Below are 23,987 nucleotides of genomic sequence, written 5' to 3' on the forward strand. Positions count from 1 at the left end.
GTGTCTGTGGGTTAATTTACTCGCCGAGCCCTTCGTCGCAATCGACGGGTTCGACGAGAACGATGGCTGGTGCTTGGGGTACCTAAGAGCACCCACCTGCTTCTACGCATTCATGTAAGTGCAGAGAAATGTTCGCGTAACCAATGTTGATGTAACGAATTGAAACTTTGTTTTTTCAATGATAACAAAAGCGACCTGTCCAAAGATGAAGGATTACAATTACGGCGAAAAAGATGTGAACTTTCAAATGCAATAAAAAAAGACTTACAGAATGAATAAAAAAAGCACTTTCGATTCTAAAAGTTAAATGTGAAACGAATAGTACTTAAATCTCGATTTGAATTGTAATCGTTTAAGTTAATTAATTAATAACAAATCAATCATTCGGTTTTGTCCGCATTACGAAATGTTCGCCGTGAAAGTGAGTTAAAATGTGTAAATTAATGAGGGAGGAGTCGAACGACCTCGTTTATAGCATTTTATAGCTCGATTCAATGTAATTGATTGTTAAATAGCGTCGAGCCTGTTGCTATTGGCGAATTGACGAAAAAAAATTGCCTAAAAGAGTGCTACAAAAAATTGCACTAATGCACTGTGCTTCATGGTCTTTGTATTGCGCCCAATTTTTAAATGACAATCAAATTTGACGTGGTTTTTACAATCAACGCTGACAATGGTATAGAGGTTTCTGGGAATATCAAAATTTGGGTATGCTTTGTGGTTGTTGTGTGTGTGTGTATGTTTTTTTTCCTTTTTAGTGCCCCAATAATTTAATGTAATAAAACAGACAGGTTCTGAATTTAAAACATGACAAGTATACGTGATTGTTATTAACTGGCAACACTTCAATAAAGTTAGATTGTCTTCAGAGTTCGTGGTTAAAATGCTATAAGACGGTTTGGGTGTGTGTTGTCGGACTGGAGTAGCACAAAACCATTTCTTTCCGCCGGTTTCTCAAAGGGCGATTAAAGGATTTACAGGAGAATGAGTATTGATATTCTCGATAGATGAAGATGATGATGCCTATATGCATATAAAAAAAAAACCTACTTTTCAATACCTCTTACACGTAATTGTAAAATACTGTATATATCAAGGATAAACAAGGATAAACAAGGATTCCACATGACCACGACTGCTCTGCCAAGAGTGACCGACTATGATGATTTTTTTTCTACCTAAGCTAGTGGTAGCCTTGTGAGGCTATATCAGCGTAACATAACAAGTAGGTGAGCTCACGGGGCTCAAACCAGATGAAGTTGCTAACACTAACCCTAACAAGAGCAGTGCTTCGCAGAATCTACAACCGGATCGGAAACGCGACTCGCTGAGATGATCCGGGGAGAAACTCAGTGGGTTATGTCTATGGGTTAATTCACTCGTCGAGCCCTTCGTCGCAAGCGACGGGTTCGACGAGGGCGGTGACCAGTGCCTGAGGAACCTAAAAGCACCGTTAATGGATCGGGAGGATCCGTAATGACGCGCTTAGGGCTACGTCAGCTGTTTACCATTCGGTTTGCAGGATCAGGTATGAAAGCCCTTGGTCGCAAGCGACGGGTTCGACGAGAAAGATGACCGGTGCTTAAGGTAACTAAAAGCACCGTTAGTGAATCGGGAGGATCCGAAATGACGTGCTTAGGGCGATGTCGACTCTTTACCATTCGGTCCGCAGGATCGGGAATGCTATGATTATGATGATGACGATATCAACGATTAAAATATATTTTTTAAATTGTCAGTATCTACATACGGACAGATTCGTTTAAAAAAATATAAATTTTAGTTTGCAACTGCCTGTATAAAGTCGTTGCACACCTGCCATTTTTCTGTTCTTTTTTTTCTTTTTTATTTGTTGTCGTTTCCCCATCCTTTATTCGAGTCGGTGTGTAATAACCCTACAAACATTACCGTAGGTCAATTGCTAGTACCTTAACCTTTGCATGAAAACCGTTTCTTTCGTATCACGTATCGCATTCCATGAATATTAAGAGATGAAAAAAAAACTTTAATCTTGAATTCTAACTGTTATTTTTATAGATGATCTACAACTAGAGGTTTATTAAATTAATGCTATTTTTTTTTGTCTTGTCCATTGTTGAGTTGGCTATATAATAAATACCGCGAGAACCCCCCTACTCTGACCGGGTTCTGACCCCGTGGCAGTCTTCTTCATCTTCGCTCTCTTATCTTTTTCGGTCGACCTCTCCCCTCCCCTCTACCTTGCACGGAGTCGCTTAGTGCGGTAGGGCCCTAAATTGTCCTTGGGCCCGCGGTCTGCTCCAACATCTGCAGATCGTCAAGTCCCACATACCCCGCGTGCCCCCTAGGCGCGAAGACCTCGTAGGAGGTTTACTAGTGGTAGGCCCTCTTGTGAGTCCACACGCGTAGGTACCACCACCCTGCCTATTTCTGCCGTGAAGCAGTAATGCGTTTCGGCTTGAAGGGTGAGGCAGCCGTTGTAACTATACTGAGACCTTAGAACTTATATCTCAAGCTGGGTGGCGCATTTACGTTGTAGATATCTATGAGCTCCAGTGATCACTTAACACCAGGTGGGCTGCGAGATCGTCCACCCTTCTAAGCAATAAAAAAAAGGTTCGATCCCCGACCGAAAAAAAAAAGGATCTATCATACGTCGTCTCTGCACTCACATCCTTCTCTCGCATATCCTCTTTCACGCAGTCCCTCCAAGTCTACTCAGGACGCCCCCTCTCCATATTACCGTCTACTGCTCTTCTTCTACTAATCATACTAATGCCGCATCAAATAGACATTGTTGACCGCTCTTAATTTTAATAAGGGGCCGTACACACCCGCGTACTTTTTACGATTCCCACTCAAGTCGACCGCATGTTTTTTTTTTTTACAACGAAATTTTTTAACACGCTCGTGCGTCACAGCTACGGGAAGTCGGTAGGCGGTGAATGGTTGCGTTTTTTTTGTTCAGATCCACCTTCAGCCTTTTAACGTATCAAATGAGATATCGATTATGTGTTTCGATGGTGTTCGGTTATCATCGCACGTCGTATCGATACCGTGAACGTGACTATCGAATGATGGGACATATTCGGAGACTGTAATACAGATAAAACTTTGCCTCGTACCTTCAAACACAACTGGCACGCCATGAACAATATTAAATCTTCAAAAACGAACACCCTCTATATTCCTCTTAGTACTGTTCCTCTGGGACCTTAGAACTCATATCTCAAGGTAGAGTGCGGCATTTACGTTGTAGATGTCTATGGGCTCCGGTAACCACTTAACACCAGCTGAGCCGTGAAATCGTCCACCCATCTAAGCAATAAATAAATAAAAAAGTACATGCATGCTGTTTTATCTACTATTTTTAATTATTACAATTTGAAGTAGTTTTTATCTATATTTGCTTAAATAATGTTTGATTATTAAAAGGCACAAAGGTAATGTGTGACTTAAAGGTAACGTTACCAGGCCAAGATTTCGTCCAAAAAAAAGTGACAATGTAACTACAATCTTCAAATTAATTTAATAATAGACAGAGTTTCCCCGTACAAATTATTTTGCAAAAAAGGGAATGTGGTTACGACGTGTGGCTGGCTGTAGTCGTAAGATTTGAAGCCTTTTACAATTTAAAAAAGAAACACCAAGTAACTTACTTTAATGAATTTGTCAGATTATTTATACGTTTGTAAAAACCATTAATTAATATCTCCATATATAAAAATGAATTGTTGTTCATTAGTCTCGCTAAAACTCGGGAACGGCTGGACCGATTTAGCTTATTTTGGTCTTGAATTATTCGTGGAGTTCCAGGGAAGGTTTAAAAGGTGAGAAAATATAAAAAAGCTCGGAATTATATAAAAACAAACAATTTTGTTTTTCCTTTGATGTGTCCCCTTGATGTGTCTTTTATTTATCGATTGAGGCACTACGAAGTTTGCCGGGTCAGCTAGTTTATAATATATATAGTGAATTCGTGTTGTTTGATATAATTTTGTTTTAATATAGCACAAATAAATATAACCAAAGTACGTAACTTTAAGCTAATCAAAATTATTCTAAAGTAATCCACTTGATTATGTTTAGTATAAAATCATATACATAACTATAAATAAAATATTTGAAACCGGGAGTAACGTATGCAGTGTATAGATTACTATATTAATATCACTATATCCGTTACACGTTCACATTAGTAAGCTTAGTGACGTAGCAGCTAGAGCGACGAACCGGATATCTGGTTGTTGCATATTAGTGCATACTAGTGGTCCCCCGGTAGTTGAAATTCGACTATAATTAATTGAGATTATAAGTTTGTACACTATTATGATTCTATTGTCATCTATAATCACAGATATCGCCAAGACTACACTTTAGACTTATATTAATAAAGACAAACAGTATTTAATCTATTCTCGATTTGACCACAGACTATAAGCAATAAGAAAAGTTTGAAACTAAACATGTGCAAAACAAAAAGTATGCATGCGTGTGTGTATCAAACACATGTAGTTGTGTAGTTTTTATTTTTATTGATTTAATGTGTTTTTTATGCATAATTAAAAAAAAAAATTAACATTCTGCACTCCTTCTCCATATTCTCTATAAGTGTGGGAAATTTCATACTTCTCCGTCCGCGCAATTTTCGTAAAAAATGGGCACAAAGTTTTTGCTTCACATATATAATATAGTCTATGTTTAGACGAGATGTCATAATATTTAACTTAACATTATCGTTTTTTCTCAGTCTTTCTTGTCATCGGTGGAATATGAACTTACCGTGTGCCTATAAGATGGCATTGACTGTGACAAGGGATTATGTATTGACAATAATTATGTCAGACATCGGTTCGAGTTGATCCAATCATATCTAGTGATGTTATGCGTTAATAGATTGTACCCAAAACGGATTCCCATTAAGTAATAAAGTCCGCTAGTTGTTACTGTATTCAATTACCTTGTGTCACTTAATTCACTTAATGTCACTTATTTCATTCTATATCTCTGAACTCGATACTCTTCGTACGCCTTTCGCTAATATTAGTTTATTGGTTGACGGCACAGGTCAGTTTTCAGACGGTTTGCGCGTTTGTAACGCTACTGATTTTTTTTTTACAAATTGCAAGAAATCGATAATCGACTAAAATATCGCTAACAGATATCGGTTTCATTTCGGTCCGGACTATCTCACAACAAACATCGATGTAACGGTATTCGAATAATCGAATGCCGATCTGACATTTTGTAAGGGTACGTATTTGGAAATTTAAGTGAGCTATCGTTTGTTATATTTCTTAAAAACAGCTTAAATGGGCAAACGGAAAAAAATAACCATCTGGTATGAGGCGGATATATGTGCCCATAGATCGTATATTGCACAAAGTGACCATCTTGAGACATGAGGTCGAATCCTTACTAAAACTCCAATAATATAATCCAAGGTGTAAAAATTACCTAAAATATTCTTTACACCGCATGCTCTGCGAAAACTATAGATGATAGAATAAAATAATGTACTACGACTTTGTAGAACACATTATTTTTAACAAAAAGTGTCGCGGCAGCCTATGTCTAACTATTATAGTTATGCCGCAATAAGTGTTCTTTTATTTAAAAAAATAAAACAATATCAATTATCGTTTGAAATTTTTGTTAAAGACCCGAGCGGAGCCGGAGCGGGCCGCTTGTATAGGTACTATAAACGTGAAAGCATAGAATTAAAATATACTATTTTGTGCGAATAGAATTATAAATTTGTCGTAAAATAACGTACGAATTATTATTGATAAGATAATAATGATTTAAAAAAACATCTCGCTGTGGATCTCCGACATTCGAAGGTGTTTTTTTTTTTCTAATTAGATAATGATCCCCATTAGATTTTAAACGATTCCAATTGTCCCATTTCTGGATGAATTTCTAAATTTATCACTCGTTTTTAATTCTGTATAATACTTATATTTTGGCTTTCTGCGTCCAGCGTATCCAAATTTTCCGGTTAGAGGACGTGATACGTATATGTAAGGCCAATTCTGCTTACGAGTGCACTCAAATAATCTATTAGCATTAAATTGATGTCGATTATGGCAGTAAATAAATTAGAACTTCGTACGTGTACAAAATTAATGTTAATATCGCGATCAGCTTAAATACTGAATTCGACCCACCTTTAAAATTACTGAGTTCGCCCCCCCACCGGTCACTATCTAGCAGACTCCCACGAGTCTACAGATTTGTAGCGGACAAGTTCGAAGACCTCACCAACAACAAAAAGCCGCTTAAGATGTAAACACTTAATCGAAAAAAAATGGCTGCTTAAATACGGCTTTGAGGAAGATAATGTTGAAAATACCTATGGAATTCGTTTAAAGTTTAATTCGTACATATTTTTCGGCAAACGAATTTCGGAATATAATGACATTTATAATATCTCATTTGGAATGTCAAACACAAGACCAAATCAAGATTTTTCATATCTATCACGAAACAACAAGTAATAAAACGAATTAAAATTCTAAGAGACAATTAAAATTCATAGAACTAATAATAGCATACATAGTAATAAATTTAATAAATCTTTTGTGATGTACCGAATTCACGGTTCCGTGATCGTGTCTAGACTTACACCAATACACTTGCACCTCCCTCCTAATTTACGTATTTGGAACGGAAAAAAAAGGCACTGACTATATATTTTACGTGTTGAAACGTTGACCATTATGCTCGGTTTTTTGTTGTACTATTAATTTCAATCCTACGTGTTAAACTCACGCGCTGATGATCACATGTCGCCTTAATTAGGTGCTTATATTTTATAATGAGTCAATTATTATTTTTTGTCATCTTGTAAGAATTATTTTATAGTAGAACGAAAGATTACGGATCCCTTTGCCTAATGTAAACGACGTTATAAATAGTAAAATATAATGGTGCTACAAATACACTCGGCTATTTGGATTCATGAATATTTACTATTTCTATCGAAAATATTTACATAGATACCAATTTTAATAACTATAAATCACATTTCAAGAAATATAAAACTTAAGAATATTAAAAAAGTATTTTAGAAAAAACGAACAATTTTGGCGCGAAACCGTTCACATTCTCTATGGTGTTTTTTTTCACTTGCACAAAAACCGGCTAGCACCACGCACCAGTGATAGCCATTTAATAGTATCAGGATGATAAAAACTTAATCCCAATAAAAAATAGATCGTTCGGAATCGTTCAACGTGTAGATATTTTTATGTGGGTGTTAAAACTAAATTAGAATACATAACTACATATATTCTAACCTCAAACGCGTGTTAATGACGGGGTCGATAGCTGTTCTAAACATAATTACTAAGTAACTAGCTTATCCCTTTGTTTCCTTTTGAGGTCTTTATGTATTTTTTCTTGCGTGTAATTTCCCTAACTTTTACTTGAAACTGGCATAAAGTTAAAACTATTGCCACAAAAAAAACATAATTAAGACATTTTCTCCTTCTACTAGTCGCGCAGTGAGCAGGGGATGGAGAGGACCAAAAAAGGAGTATTGAATAGAGCGTACAGGTGATAATTAGTAGTTAAAAAGACGTCGTGCCCTAAAGGATAGGATGTCCGGTGCATTCGTATGTAGCGATGCAGCGGTACCGGTGGGTACCGATTTTTCTAATGAAATACCTACTTAACAAATGTTGACGATTGACTTCCACGGTCAAGGAATAACATCGTGTAATAAAAATCAAACCCGGTAATCACTGGTGGTAGGACCTCTTGGGAGTCCGTGCGTGTAGGTACCACCACCCCGCCTATTTCCGCAGTGAAGCAGTAATGCGTTTCGGTTCGAAGGGTGGGGTAGCCGTTGTAACTATACTGAGACCTTAGAACTTATATCTCAAGGTGGTTGGCGCATTTAAGATGTCTATGGGCTCCAGTAACCACTTAACACCAGGTGCCTACAAAATCTATTATGCCACAATAGAATGGTCCTCTGCGATTAACGTATGGGAACACGCACGCTCATTTCGTTCGGGCTTCGCTTCAAGAGGCTCCGTTAAAGGAGCAATAACGTTCCTCCGTTCGTTGCCTTTGCGCCTGTGTGCTTAGTGCGAGTTTTTTTTATTAACTCAACTTTGTATGGAGTTGGATTGTTTGCCTACGTTTGCCGCTAGAGGCGCTGTTCCAACTCCATACAAATTTGAGTTAACTTTTACGCTATCGAGAACGTTAAAAATCTCGCACTAAGCCCACAGACCTTTGGAGTCGGTCGTCAGAAAGAATAAGCATTGATAAACCGTTATCAACGCCTCTCAGCCTCTCGGCCTAAGCTTGGAACCAGTGAACAGTCCTAATGTATTCGCGAAGCAGCTGCCCTTGGTCTGTTAAGTCTCCTCCGAAAGCGCTCGGACAGCTGTTAACAAATCCCACCACACTGGCTGAGCCCGTGCTCACCCGTGTGTTCGGGTGAAACTGGGAAAAACCTCCGAGCCACCAGCAATCCTTCTTCATAAAAACATTAAGATTTTAAAAGCGCGATTGTATTATAACAACTTGCTTCGTCTAGTGGCGAACTGTTTTATTTATTTATTGCTTAGTTGGGTGGACGAGCTCACAGCCCACCTGGTGTTAAGTGGTCACTGGAACCCATAGACATCTACAACCGTAAATGCGCCACCCACCTTGAGATATAAGTTCTAAGGTCTTAGTATAGTTACACCATATCCGGCAACCCCGGGAGTTTTAGTAGTCGGTCAGAGCTAGCTAGAAACCTAAAATACCTAACTAATCCCGATCGGGAATCGCACCCGAATCACTAAGTACATCAGCGAATAAAGCCTCCTTCTCCAACGACAAAGAGTCGTACAACTTCGACCAAGAGAAATGGCGTTCTCGTTTAAACACTACCGTGATTCAAAGTATCGGTGTCCGCCGACGCCTGCCTTGTCTCCGCGTTAATTAAATTATACAGACTAAACGTGCAGTTTCTAAACTGGCAACTCGATTTCGTAGGTGATACGAACTGAAAATTGAATTTCGCACGGGAACAGACAGAAACTTAGCTTGCGATGTTTGGTACAGTTGTAGTTACGCCCGCTGAAGTTTCTCTGTTATTAATCGATTTAATGAGTGCTCGTAATACATATTACAAACTATATTAAAGTGTTATAAGTTTAATACTCTGCGAATTGATTTTGAGACAATATCTCTTCAGTCGTATCTCGTGGAAATTAATCCACTCGAAAACCTTTATTTTTGTAGCGCACATGGTTTGAGAATACCATTTATAGTTAAGTATGTCTAGGGTTTTGAATTACGTGGCGTCGCTCATAATCAGCAAGGGATATAGCTAAGGCACTGCTTGTCCGTTTTAAACAAAAAGACCGCATTCATACTGAGGCATACTTACTAAAGATGTACAGCAAAGGTAATATGTATTTGCGGTATCAGCAACACTCACGACTCGGGTGGTGGGTGATGCGATGTAGCCTACTGAGTTTCTCGCCGGATCTTCTCAGTGGGTCGCGTTTCCGATCCGGTGGTAGATTCTGCGAAGCACGACTCTTGCTAGGGTTCGTGTTAGCAACGTCGTCAAGTTTGAGCCCTGTGAGCTCAACTACTAGCTCGACGAATCTAGAATAACTCCTCGAGGTTACTAGAATAGGTAGGAAGAAAAAGATGCGATGATAAAAGTAAACCACGGGTTAATATCAAACAAACCCTTAGAACATACCGTATTCAAACAAAACAACTACATAATGACCAAAATAGTGCGCAGTAGCAACCAAGCAGAGGCAAAAGCATAGCCCATAAACTCCCCAATTTATCTCCGTTTACGGCGATGAACTACCAAAATGGCTCTCGGCTCATTTCCCTTCAATGTAAATTTTTAACAACTAGCCCTTTTGATATTGAAGTAATGGAATCGCACAAGATTAAGTACGACTGCATCAAAAGACCGAACTGATGCCAAATACGGAGGTTGAATGCTATCCCGGATGCGAAACATTGACGTTTGACGGTGCTTGGACGTGGTATCTAATATCGTTTCTCGTGAATACTATCGCACAAAAATAAAAATAACATTGACCTATGCTCATATTGATTTTCGGAATTCCAAAAAAAAACCTATTTAAATAATTTATTCAATTACAAACACGTCTTCAACGGTTTTGAATATCCATTTCGAGATATCAGCAGCTTTACAAAGTTCCCGTGGCCTAATTTGTAAGGCACCCATATACAATCATTCGGGTTATATGTAGACACATATATAAACTTAAGCGAATCGTATCGATGGGGAGCATCTGTCACATATATTGGCGCATTAAAACCATAACCTACGAAGGACTTTAAATTAGCTCTGAGACCACACTGACGGATACAAGAGAGGAAAAGAATGATAGAGATGCTACAAATTAAAGTGGCGACAGTAAAGAAACCTGTTGCGATGTATTCACTGAAGCAGGCAAGTGAGATCGACAATTTCCCTAAGATAATAAGACTAAGTGTGAACGTGATAAATACCTTATCCGCTAAAAAACATGGCACATCCAAATACTCAAAGATTAACAATGTAAAACGCGAAATTCTCAAGGCGCATAGCCGAGTAACGACCGCGGAACTCAACCCCGAAACAAGGTGCATTGAACTGCACTAAACGCGGAACGCATACGAATACGTGAATTATATGTAACTAGTTAAACGTAATTTTAAAAGACGAACATTGAACCGTTCTGTTTCATCGGCGACACATCTCAAGGATAAAGCCAGGCTCTGCAAGGTCTCGCGCGCCGCAATTGAGTCACTTACGGTTTTTATTACCCCCGGTTATCGAGGCTCGCTGTAATGTATTGAAGACGTTTGATAAAATCGTGTTGTCATTGAACAATAGTTCCCGCGTCTAACTTGGACCTAGGTGTGTGACTTTTGAATTTGGTATAATAATACCAAAGGTGTGAAATTTTCGTCTATCTCTTCTTGTCTGCCGCTGCCTTTCAGCTTGGCTATTCCCTAGATAGCTATTGTTTTTTAAAATCGACCGCACAAACTTGACCAATTTTGGCTGATAGGCAGTAGCCAACTTCATGTATGTAAGAGATCTTGAGGAGCCACAGCAAACGACCAGCCAACCACAGATCCACATAAGCTACAGGTGATGTCACGTATTGTGATTGAAGCTTAGTTTGACGTGAAGAAGTATTGCATTAATATGTATGTCCATATTATTTGGCCATTTAACATAAATCATTAATAATTCACAATAATAATTTATGGATGACCATTTTAACATAGTTAAGGTACATTTTAAGTACTTTTCTTGTTTTGTTATCGGATCAGCTCGTCCGTTTTTGACTACAACACTCCTACCTTCATCTAAATCAATTAACATCCTTCCATTCATCTTCAGACTGGCTCATATTCATTGACTGTGAAATGCTTAAAAAAAACTTAACTGATTTCTTTAATAAACATTAATAAACTAAAAATATTCTTAATTAATAGCGAACGAAGCACGCAACGCATCCGATGTCGTGTCTGGCCAGTGTGAAACGACGATTGGATCATTGATGGTTTTTTTGCTGGAACATTCCACGGAACGATTAATTTCACCGGTCACGCTAAATAAAACGTGTTAAATAACGTAATGGAGTTTACGCGAAAATTAGTATTCCGAAGTTCAAGGTATAGTTTGGCGACCGACCTTGAAACGGCGACAAATTGTGATAGCATTAACGCGACGTTGTAAAGTGGTATTTAAAAATGAGAGCGCGTTTTTTTCTGTTTTTTTTTTGTCAACACCTACACTTTTTCACTTTCTATTTGTTTGTTTTTTATTGCTTACATGGGTGGACGAGCTCACAGCGCACCTGGTGTTAAGTGGTTACTGGATTCCATAGACATCTAGAACGTAAATGCGACGCCCACCTTGAGACATAAGTTCTAAAGTCTCAGTATAGCTACAACGGCTGCCGCACCTGTCAAACCGAAACGCGATTACTGCTTCACGGCAGAAGATAGGCGAGGTGGTGATACCTACCCGCGCGGACTCACAAGACGTCCTACCTACTAGTAATTACGCAAATTATAATTTTTGCGGGTTTGATTTTTATTACACAATGTTATTCCTTGACCGTGAAAGTCAATCGTGAACATTTGCTAAGTACGTATTTTCAATCCTTGTAAAATTTTATTATGTTAATCGGTCTGTCTATTAATGTAGATGTTGATCCATCAGTTTTAATGTCCGCGCAAACTTTGGCCTGATATTCCGCTGCTAAAGTATCCTGTGTACGTGACAAGTTGAATACTGCCACATTTTCTTCAGGCTGCTCTTGGCTTCACTAATGTCCATACATGACGGCGCAACCGTCCACCGTCGAGGACTCTTTTCAAACCCTGTTTGAAGGGGAAGTATCACAGCGCGCGGAGAACACTATATTGCGCTCATTCAAGAACCGACTGATGACTTGTGGAAAATATATGTCTTAAAATGTTACAGATTTCGTATTAGTTAATTTCCTAAACAAAAAAAACGCTTAAATGCCGAACCGAAGAAATAATTAATTTCATTTTTTCTATCCCGTTTTGGTCGAGATATTAAAGCGATATATAATTATCGCATTGTCATCGATGCGTTCCCAAATTTTCTGATTAATCGAAAGTTACCAGATCAGTAAAAATTCAAAACGTTCAAAAATTCCATAACACACAACACAGACCAAGCTAATAAAAGCGTGTTTTTTATTTTTTTTATTGCTTAGATGGGTGGACGAGCTCACAGCCCACCTGGTGTTAAGTGGTTACTGGAGCCCATAGACATCTACAACGTAAATGCGCCACCCACCTTGAGTCATAAGTTCTAAGGTCTCAGGTATAGTTACAACGGCTGCCCCATCTTTCAAACCGAAACGCATTACTGCCCCACGGCAGAAATTAGAGCGATATATAATTATCACATTGTCATTGATGCGTTTCCAAATTTTTTGTAATTAATCGAAAGTTTCCAGATCAGCGAAAATTACGTTCAAAAATTCCATAACACACAACACAGACCGAGCTAATAAAAGCGTGTCAAAAAGAGCGCTTTAATATTTGTTCGTTCGTGTTCTATTCGTTCGCTTAGAAGTTTATTGTTGGCGGTGCGAAGCTATCTGCGGACGTCACGTGCTGGTTTGCTCCAACAACCTCGAGCAGCTCGTAAAATCGTACGTATAAAATTATTCGCGTATGTTAATAAAATTCCGTCTGTGACCGCCCTTGACTGCTTCTGATACGGACTGATTACGTGCTTTAAAATAATATTTTTGTTAGTACTGTGCGAGGATTTTGAATGAGGAGCATTAAAATTAAAATATATAAAGATGGTTGGTTCTCTAAACAACAAACAACTGATTGAATCGGGATATACATTCGTTATTGTTTCTGACGTATCAAATATAACTATTGCGAACATTGATTAAAACTGACGAACGCCGGTGTGTTTGATTGTATTGATAACTAGTTTCCACTCGTCAAACCAAACCTAACTTAATCATACGTCTTAATAAAAATAAAGAGGAAATACTTGTTTGGCAAGGTCTGCGCTGTGCCTGATTTTGTTAAATAAGGCAAATCTGAGCTTGTCGTAGCTAAGGTCCTAGCATTGCCGATTTCCACGAGTAACGCTAACTGATCAGGATCAGGTGGGTCATTGGTGGTGGATATGGTAAACAGTTGACGTCGTCTTAAACACGTCATTTCGGATCCTCCCGATCCACTAACGGTGCTTTTAGGTACCTCAACCACCGGTCACCGCTATCGCCGAACCCGTCGCTTGCGACGAAACGTTCGGCGAGTAAACTAACCCATATACACAGCCCACTGAGTTTCTCGCCGGATCTTCTCAGTGGGTCGCGTTTCCGATCCGGTGGTAGATTCTGCGAAGCGTTGCTGTTACTAGGGCCAGTGCTAGCAACACCTTCTGGTTTGAGCCCCGAGAACTCACCTACACGCTAGCGTAACGCTGATATAGCGTCTCATGGCTATGAGCATAGGTAGGAAAAAAAAGGTGGTGCATCAAGCATAATTCATCTTAAAATCTTTAAGACAAGTGGACGAGCCGTACACCGAAAAAGATAAGAGTACGATCCGTAGAACAAACCTACTATTTGGCATCCTTCATATCGTTTCATATGTCACTCGTGAAAACCCCATCGAACGGAATTGACACTTTCCATATTGGCTTTTAGTCCAAATTTCATTACCACAATATCGCTACGCTAGTTATTACCTTTATAAATAAAACAAATCAACATAATGATTGATCTCATGCAACAGCAGGCGCCTAGGTCCCATCCGTCGTGACTTACGTGACACGACCGACCGGAATTCTATGGAAACATAATACGTACGTACGTGCTTGTCACGGTCAACAGTATTTTTAATACTAATAATAACGTTATCCTGTGTATAATTAATGTTTATCAAACGAATGTGAAGTCGTGGCTGAAAGAACAGGACGCCATGTAAACTTTTTGTTTCTTCCTACCTATTCGTTGGTAATATGATTGGCTATTCCACTTACGGAGAGCAGGAGCCGACGGATAAGTTAGCTCACAGGCTCAGCCAGAGAGAATTAGCTAAATTAGCACTAGCAACAGCAGTGCTTCACAGAATCTACCACCGGATCGGAATCGCCAGCTACTAAGAAGATCCGGTGAGAAACACAGTGCTTTGCAGATCTATTAACATAAAATACAATTTAAAAAAGACTGGTCATATACAGCGATGTTGGTTATTTGTTTGCACTACGAAAAAGGGGCATTCGCACAAGTGAGTTTCACCTTGTTTGAAGAAGAACGTAGCGTATTGTGTTGGGAGAACACGGGAAGGTTTTCATTATACGACTCCATACGACATGACAGCAAATTATCTTTAGAAACGACAGTGGCTTCAAATAGTGCAGCTGAAAGATACGGCTCCATTTATTTGGTTATACTGCAAAAACGGAGGTCATCTCGAACTATCGGTTTTATTAATAAAGTTAATTTAGTTTACTTTGATTTTTTGATTCGATGAAACAATTCTTTTTTATTATCAAACTACATTTTAACATTTATCATTTTGAGTCAATTGTAAAATTCTTGAATACGATTTTCAGTTGGATTGTGCTCAACTTTAATTTAAGGTAATTTAAGTCTAAGGCTTGAATTTATTACGCGCGAACACGATGCTATGATAATCTATCTGATGATCCTATTGGATTCCTTGCAGCCACTCTTCAAAGACATACGGCGGAAAACAAGAGAGAACAAACGTCTCGTTGTTCACCCGGAGATTCTATTTTCGACCAAATAAAATCTACATTCAGCTCGACCGATATAAGGAGCGTAGTACAACGTAATAGGTCTTTGCAACGTTGCGTTCCAGTTCAATTGTGAATATTGAATGTGCATACCGCTGGTTGTCTCAATTGAGTCCATTAGCATGATTTATGGTGCAATATCACAGCGAGCTCATTCCGACAACCGATCAAACCTTTGTACACGTTGTATTTGTGTCATCTTATCTAATAAGGTACAGTGAGCGCGTGCGAGTAAATAGCACTGGATCCGGCTTATTTCTGATGCAAACTGTGCGGTCCGATTCAAAGGAGCAGTCACTGTACCAATGCAATTAAGGTCTCGATCTGGTCACCAATTACCATTTTTTTTTATTGCTCTTGTAGGCAGACGAGCATACCGCCCACCTGATAGTGAGTGGTTACCGTCGCCCATGGACTTCAGCAATGCCAGGGGCAGAGCCAAGCCGCTGCCTACCGAGCCAAGCCGCTGCCTACCTACGTTGCATCGTTGCGGTTGCGAACCAAAATATTCGTTTATCGTACCATCAAACGATACAATGAAGACTCTAGTGTAGATGACAGGTCAAGAAGTGGTCGCCCTCGGTCTGTTAGGACTCCAGCAGTGATAATAGCTGTGAAGGCGCGAATTCAAAGAAATCCCAAACGTAAGCAGAAACTGTTGGCCCTTCAGATGGGGTTAAGCAGAACCACGGTGAAAAGGATGTTAAATGAAGACTTAGGGCTTCGGGCATATCGAAGAAAAACAGGACATCGTTTGAATGCTCTTCTAATGGACCTGAGACTGAAGAGATGCCGCGCTTTGTTGAAGCGGTACGCGGGAAAAAAATATCGGGAAATTCTTTTTTCGGATGAAAAATTTTTTACCGTACAAAAGAGCTACAACAAACAAAATGATAAGGTGTACGCACACAGTAGTGAAGAAGCGAGCAACCGTATTCCGCGTGTCCAACGAGGTCATTTTCCATCCTCGCTCATGGTATGGTTGGGAGTTCCTTATTGGGGCTTAACAGAGGTACATTTTTGTGAGAAAGGTGTAAAAACGAATGCAGTTGTGTATCAAAATACAGTCCTGACGAACCTTGTGGGACCTGTTTCTCATACCATGTTCAATAACAGGCACTGGGTATTCCAACAAGATTCGGCGCCAACTCATAGAGCGAAGAGCACACAAGACTGGCTGGCGGCGCGTGAAATCGTCTTCATCCGGTACGAAGACTGGCCCTCCTCCAGTCCAGATTTGAATCCGTTAGATTACAAGATATGGCAACACTTGGAGGAAAAGGCGTGCTCAAAGCCTCATCCCAATTTGGAGTCACTCAAGACATCCTTGATTAAGGCAGCCGCCGATATTGACATGGACCTCGTTCGTGCTGCGATAGACGACTGGCCGCGCAGATTGAAGGCCTGTATTCAAAATCACGGAGGTCATTTTGAATAAACTTTAGTGTCATAAGAATCTATGTTTTGTTAAGTTCATTTTGGTATATGAATGGTTACATAATGAATAAACTTGTTTCAATTATTTTACATTAAACATGTGACAGAATTTATGACCTGACTAGGTATATAAAAATCAATTGCTGTTCGTTAGTCTCGCTAAAACTCGAGAACGGCTGGACCGATTTAGCTAATTTTGGTCTTGAATTATTCGTGGAAGTCCAGAAAAGGTTTAAAAGGTGAATAAATATGAAAATGCTCGGAATTATATTAAAACAAAAAAAATGTTTTTCCTTTGATGTGTTCTCCGTCGGAGGGTTTCCTTTTGGTTTTTTTTTTTAGTTTATTTATACAAAAGTTTAGGTCTTTTATTTATCGATTGAGGCACTACAAAGTCTTTCGGGTCAGCTAGTAGCTTAATAACTCAGTTTATTTAGCCTTAATATTTATTTAAGTAGACAATGATGCGCTTACCAATTCTGTCTCGATGCTAAGTATCGGATACGTAGCTCAATGCTACGCTTAATCATTGAGTTCACAAATTATTTATAATAACATTTAATAATACAGCTGCACAATCACATTGGTACAGTAAATCATATGCGATTTTATCAATACAAATTACGTTGTTAATAGCTGGAAAATAGCACAAGGCTGCTTGCTGCTAATAAATACATCGCACCGAAAACTTCATATGTTATAACTGCAATTTTATCGCAACTAATTATGTATATAACGTTTATAAATAAACGCAAAACAAAATTAGTGTTGTCAATAATTGTGACAAAAAAAAACATGGTCTTATTGAGTTTAATAGAGTTACAATAAAATAAAAGTGTAGTAAAATCTGTACGTCTTTTCGTTTTTCGTGCGATTTAAAAATTACTAATTAGATTTTGATGTTTATTTGCAAAGTGATTATTACCGTATCGCAATAATAGTATGCCCGTTGGACCGATGACTTGCGGCGATATGCTGGGAAAGATTGGATGCGGAAGGCGGAGGATCGTTCATTGTGGCGGACTATGGGAGAGGCCTACATCCAGCAGTGGATAGATACAGGCTGATGATGAATAATAGTATTGCAGTATAGCAATGTTTCGTTTCGATATACTTTGCTAATGGATCCTAAAAATTATCTATCGGTTCGAACATTGGCACCAAAGACATAATATATAAACTATATATCCAGAAATATATATATTTTTTTCAATTTATTTAAGTTAATGGGAAAAGTCACACGCATTCACTATATAACATTAACAACGCATATATTTAACGCATGCAATGCTTGAATTATGGAGTGGCATGGTTTAACCTAAATGACATAACCATGACCAATAGAGACAGTGACGTAGGATAGTTGTTTGATGATAATAAAAATTCAAACGATACTATCAAAGTATCTAAGATCTCCGTATAGTTACAACGGCTGCCTACCCTTCAGACCGAAACGCATTACTGCTTCACGGCAGAAATAGGTAAGGCGGTGGTACCTACCCGCCGGACTCACAAGAGTAGGACCTCCACCAGTAAATGTAACTAAAGTGACTCAGTGGTTAGTAGTAAGCGATCCTGACTGTTCCGCCGGTGGTGGGTTCGATTCTCACAGCGAGCAAACATTGTCTGATGAACAGGTCTGTTTGCTCTATTGTCTGGTTGTTTATAATCTATATATGTATATTTCAACGTATATAAGTTATTATGTATATTAGAGGAAGTCTGAAAGTGGCACCTGTGACAGAGAAGCTGAGAAGTGCGCATTTGGGATGGTATGGACATGTGATGAGACGAAATGGAAATGAGGTTGGTAAGAGAGTGTTAACTAAGAATGTGGAAAGATATAGAGGAAGAGGTAGACCTAAAAAGAAATGGATGGATTGCGTGGGAGTGAGCGAAGAAATGGTATATGATAGAGGAGTATGGAAGGAGAAAACATGTTGCGCCGACCTCAGGCGACTGGGAGAAGGGGAAAAGAATGATAATTGAAGGTATATAAATATGTATATCAGTCTCTGGTACCCACACCGCAGGGAATCCTTATTTGGAGTCAGATGACCGTGCTTTTTTTGTTCCCAGTTATTATTGTTATTGATGATATGCAAATTTATAAATCCATCACTAAAACGATGCTAAATTTTAATTCCGCATCGCGTCAATCAGCCAATGCTAAAACCGTGAATTATTTGTAACGACGGATATTTTAAAATGAAGTAAAAAAAAATGTGAGACGAAATCATAATTTTATTGAATCATTTGAATAAAAAATATATTCATGATTATTTCATGTTTAGATCTCTGCTGGCAGGTGTAGCTCACCTCGGGATATTAATAATCAGTCACAAATCAAATATCACGGTATATTCTTAAGAAGTTTTACGTTTTAGTAACAATTCATGCTATTTTATATTAGAATGTCTTGTACGATTTGATTTTCTATTTTTACTTATTAAAAACTGTAATGAAGTTTACTATTGCTGCCGCTAAACTCTCTTTGGGGTTTTTTCATGTCCGTCTGTCCGTCTCTCAGTGACAAATCATATATTCGAACTAACGGATCCGACAGACGTTGAACGTGTGAATGCATACACAAAAATTCATTCAAGTCGATCCAACCGTTTAGTTGCAGTATAGTTAAATAACCTAGATACCGACTGCAGCATCTGTCTTGCTGACTTTTGAATCTAAGCCATCCAGGGTGCCAACCAAAGGCATACAAAAAATTCATTAAAATCGGTCCAGCCGTTTTTTTTATTGCTTAGATGGGTGGACGAGCTCACAGCCCATCTGGTGTTAAGTGGTTACTGGAACACATAGACATCTACCATGTAAATGCGCATCCACCTTGAGATATAAGTTCTAAGGTCTCAGTATAGTTATAACGGCTGCCCCACCCTTCAAACCGAAACGCATTACTGCTTCACGGCAGAATAGGAGGGGTGATGGTACCTACCCGTGCGGACCCACAAGAGGTCGTACCACCAGTAATAAACATTACATTCATAATCCATTAAAATCATAAGATAATAATCTAATCAATTGCATATTACATTATTATCATTTAAAAATTCACCAATATCACAATAACATTTCCTTAATAAGAATCCTTCAAATACAATTATGTGGTTAAACCTCATAAATAAATCTTAGTTCAACTCATATAATGCAACACAATGGTGCACATGGAACTCGTGACTCACACACGTGCAATTACAATACATAAATGTATATAACCGGAGCGCCCATAGTGCCTTTCAAAGGGAAGCGGCGTACGTACTGTTTTAAGCTTAATTATTAATTAAATTTATTAGATAAATCTTCGTGTCGCACTAATGCACGAGTAATCTTAAAGTGGCAATATTATTAAATATAAAATAGGCAAAGGGGTACTTTTATAATTTTTATATATACATATTTTTTTAAATCCATTACAATTACTTAGCTTAGATACTTGAACTTTGACAATAGAGTGAAGAAAAACAACTTAAAAAATCTCAAGTACTAATTTAACTCCAAAAACAATTATAACTGCGCCAATATTTTTGTTCATCTATTCCTCTATTTTTAAACAAGGAATTCACATACAAAACGAAGTGTGGCGGTCGCTGGAGTCCATGGACATAACTACGTCGGTGCTGTCCCCGCGATATCGGTAATTGCTGTCGTATCCTCGAACCAGATTCAAAACAGTTCCACCGCAGAAAAGGCAATATCAGCGAGCCATCGAATCTGGTGCGACAGCCAACGAAGCTAGATCCTTAAAAACCATCAACCATCTTGAAACATGAGATCAAGATCGGTAGGCAGCGGCTTGGCTCCGACCCTGGCATTATTCAGGTACTCAGGTACTCATTACGATCAGGTGGGCCATACACTCGTCTGCCTACTAGGTCAATAAAAAAAGTGTCGATTACTTATATCAAATTACCATTTTATTTATTTATTTTTTATTGTATAGATGGGTGAACGAGCTCACAGCCCACCTGGTGCTAAATGGTTACTGTAGTCCATAGACATCTACCACGTAAATGCGCACCCACCTTGAGATATAAGTTCTAAGGTCTCAGTATAGTTACAACAGCTGCCCCACCCTTCAAACCGAAACGCATTACTGGTTAACGACAGAAATAGGCAGGTTGGTGTTACCTACCCGTGCGGACTCACTCCTACCATCAATAATAACCGACTAACCCACTCCTATGTCCAGTAGTGGACGACTGTGGGCTGTTGATGATGATGATGATGAACCCACTCTACCCATCATTATCATTTTGTTGGTTGAAATTTTCTAAAAATGACATAGGTACATTGTTCGGACACAGTACTTGACTGACTAAATATTCACGAAACATTGTTGCGAACTTAAGATGCACGAATCTAGTATCTGTTAGGCAACTGAAGTTAATTCTCTTTTAATGAAGCTGCACCTTTTGCATGCGACATCTTTTGACGTCGTTTCCCTCAACGGAAACAGAAATTCGAGATTCGTTCTCTTGCACATTCTAAATAATGAATTAATGAACGACCAATGTTTGTTCGCGATACTTTGCCATCGGGTGAAAAATAAATAAATTTAACTTTCTCGCAAAGGGAAATTCTGTTAAAATTCTTCTGTTCGAAGAGTCCAACAGTCGGCATATCGTGCAGTTGAGGCATCGACCTCATTTCTCAAGCTTGACGCTATGCATGCTGCTATGTCCACATGCCCCTTTTTTTCCTACCTACGCTGGTAGCCATGAGATGCTATGCCATCGTAACGGAACGAAAAGGTGAGCTCTCGCGGTTCTAACCTGAGAGCGTTGCTAATACTAGTCCTAGCAAGAGCAGTGCTTCGCAGAATCTACCACCAGATCGGAAACGCGACCCACTGAGAAGATCCGGTGAGAAACTCAGTGGGCTGTTTCTGTGGGTTAGTTTAGTCGCCGAACCCTTCGTCGCGAGCGACGGGTTCGACGAGAACTGTGACCGATTCTTGAGGTAAATAAAAGCACCGTTAATGAATCGGGAGGATCCGAAATGACGTGTAACATTCCCCAATATACACGGCAATATATCGGTAGGCAGCGTTTTGGCTCTGCTCCTGGCATTGCTGAAGTCCATGGGCGACGGTAACCACTTACCATCAGGTGGGCCGTACGCTCGTCTGCCTACAAAGGCAATAAAAAAAAACACTTAACGCCATGTACAAAAACAAATCTAGATATAATAACGACTTCTATTTTTACGTCACTGATGAACTTTCTATTTCCGATAATAACTTTCGAATGTCTGCGACGAAGACAAGAGTTCATTCCAAATCCTTTAGCGTCAATAAACCGGCTCGTGAACACCAGCCACGTTTTGTTGTGACTATTAATCTATATATTAATACGTGAAGCAGAAACTTTGCACCCCTTTTTACGAAAATTGCGCGGACGGAGGAGTATGATATTTCCTATACTTATAGACAAGTGCAGAACGATATATATATTTTTTTTAATTATGATAAAAAAAACATTAAATCAATAAATAAAAACATTACACACACTACCGTGAATTTGACACACACGCATGCACACTGGTTTGTTTATTGTTAAAGTCTGTGGTCAAATTGAGGATAGATTAATATTGTTTGTCTTTAATATTATTTGTCTATAGTATGGCCCTGGCGAAATCTCTGATTATAGAAGTAAAGTCTTTGACAATAGAATCATAATAATGTTCAAGCTTATAATTTAAATTAATTATGGTCAAATTTCGACTATTGAGCGACAACTATTAATCATAAATACAGACAGACACCTTAAAAACCTTCTCCGTGAAGTCAACAAATATAGCTTTAAAATTTTCCGGTCAATGACTCATGTCGTAGCGTTGACCACAGAGAAAATTACATATAAATTTTATACATAGTACGGCGAAGAAAATTCACCTGTAAAATATCTGTAGTGGCTACTTTTATCTTGTTTCAGGATGTCCACGATAAACGTCTGGACGCTCGCGTCGACTCAATGCTGGAAGCGGGCCTCATTGAGGAGCTGCTGGATTTCCACGAGAGGCATAACAGGCAACGGATACAGGACGGGAGGTAGGACAATGTGGTGCCGTCGTAGAGATGAACTAATCCGGAAAAAACCGGAATCGCCCTAACGACTTTTCATCACCTCAGGGTTGGTGAATGAACAACGATGTTTCCATCTTCCACCGAGCATAGGGATATCCTTGATGGGATTCGATCATAGATCGCAGTAAATATTACCGCCTTTCTTTTGTGCTATAATAGCTACCGCTGTAATAGTGTTTCATAGAACACGTCAAAGGCTTTAATATATTTGATTCGTTCCTTAATAGTTGATTGATTTTTAATTGTACTTTATAAAAAGACTGCCCAGAGTAAAACCAATTATACCTATACATATATTGGGAAACAATAACAGTGTATACATAAAATACAGCTTTACTGAATAAATATTATATGTTTACAAATTAATTGCACAAAATTAACGTTCCTGTCGGAATTACCGCAGGATCCACGACGACCGGTAATCGTTCCCGGATTCCGGGAATCGCGGGCACTAAAATCCCGGGAATGTCCCGCTCCCCAATCACGGATCAAGCCCGGAAGTCGAATCGATATTACGCTCGGGCATAACAAAGGCCGCTCCACTCAATTTAACGCGATGAACTAGAATTAGATGGCAATAAACACTTTAGCTTGTATTTATATTTATGTAGCTAAAGCGCTTTGGTTTATTTTAATTGCACAAGTCGGTGAACAAAGCCTAATTCATAGATAATACACATAAATTAGTTACAGATAAGCAACTCAGGCACTCAACAATAATGTTTACGGGCGTCGGCCACTAGATGGCTTCGCTTCGATTAGTTTCTCATTGCTCTTGTTGCATGCAGTAACAAACTACCTATGCTATATTTTATTTTTAATGAAAGATTTTGTAAATTATCAGAAACCACAATTGATGAAATTTAATCAATTTGTCTAATCGTATAACAAATAAAGACTTGTATGATTTATTACTTGTCTGCCTTAACTTTAACAACAAATAAGTTTAGGGGCATCCGCTACAAGATGTCGCTAGTTTCCGTACAAAAAAATATTTGTCTTAAAGTATCGCAGTTTCAGGGCCCTGGCCTAATTTGTAACGTATAACGCTTTCACATCCGTCACAAACGTTATGCGTTCCAATTTCAAGGATGGGACTATGGGGGGTAGAACTAAGGAGTACCATCTCAGTAA

The 23,987-nt window shown here is 38.8% G+C and overlaps 1 protein-coding gene across 1 annotated transcript in view; it reads left to right on the top strand.

Moving 5' to 3' along the window:
* The window catches only part of LOC114243305 (tRNA dimethylallyltransferase), a 281,859-nt gene that overhangs the window by 247,683 nt on the left and 10,189 nt on the right, over positions 1–23,987 (top strand). The window contains exon 5 of the mRNA XM_089731142.1: positions 22,702–22,817. Coding sequence (XP_089587268.1) covers positions 22,702–22,817 — 116 coding nt within the window. The remainder of the gene's footprint in view (positions 1–22,701; positions 22,818–23,987) is intronic.

This window comes from Bombyx mandarina, chromosome 11 (genome assembly GCF_030267445.1).
Source record: "Bombyx mandarina strain Sakado chromosome 11, ASM3026744v2".
Lineage (NCBI taxonomy): Eukaryota > Metazoa > Arthropoda > Insecta > Lepidoptera > Bombycidae > Bombyx > Bombyx mandarina.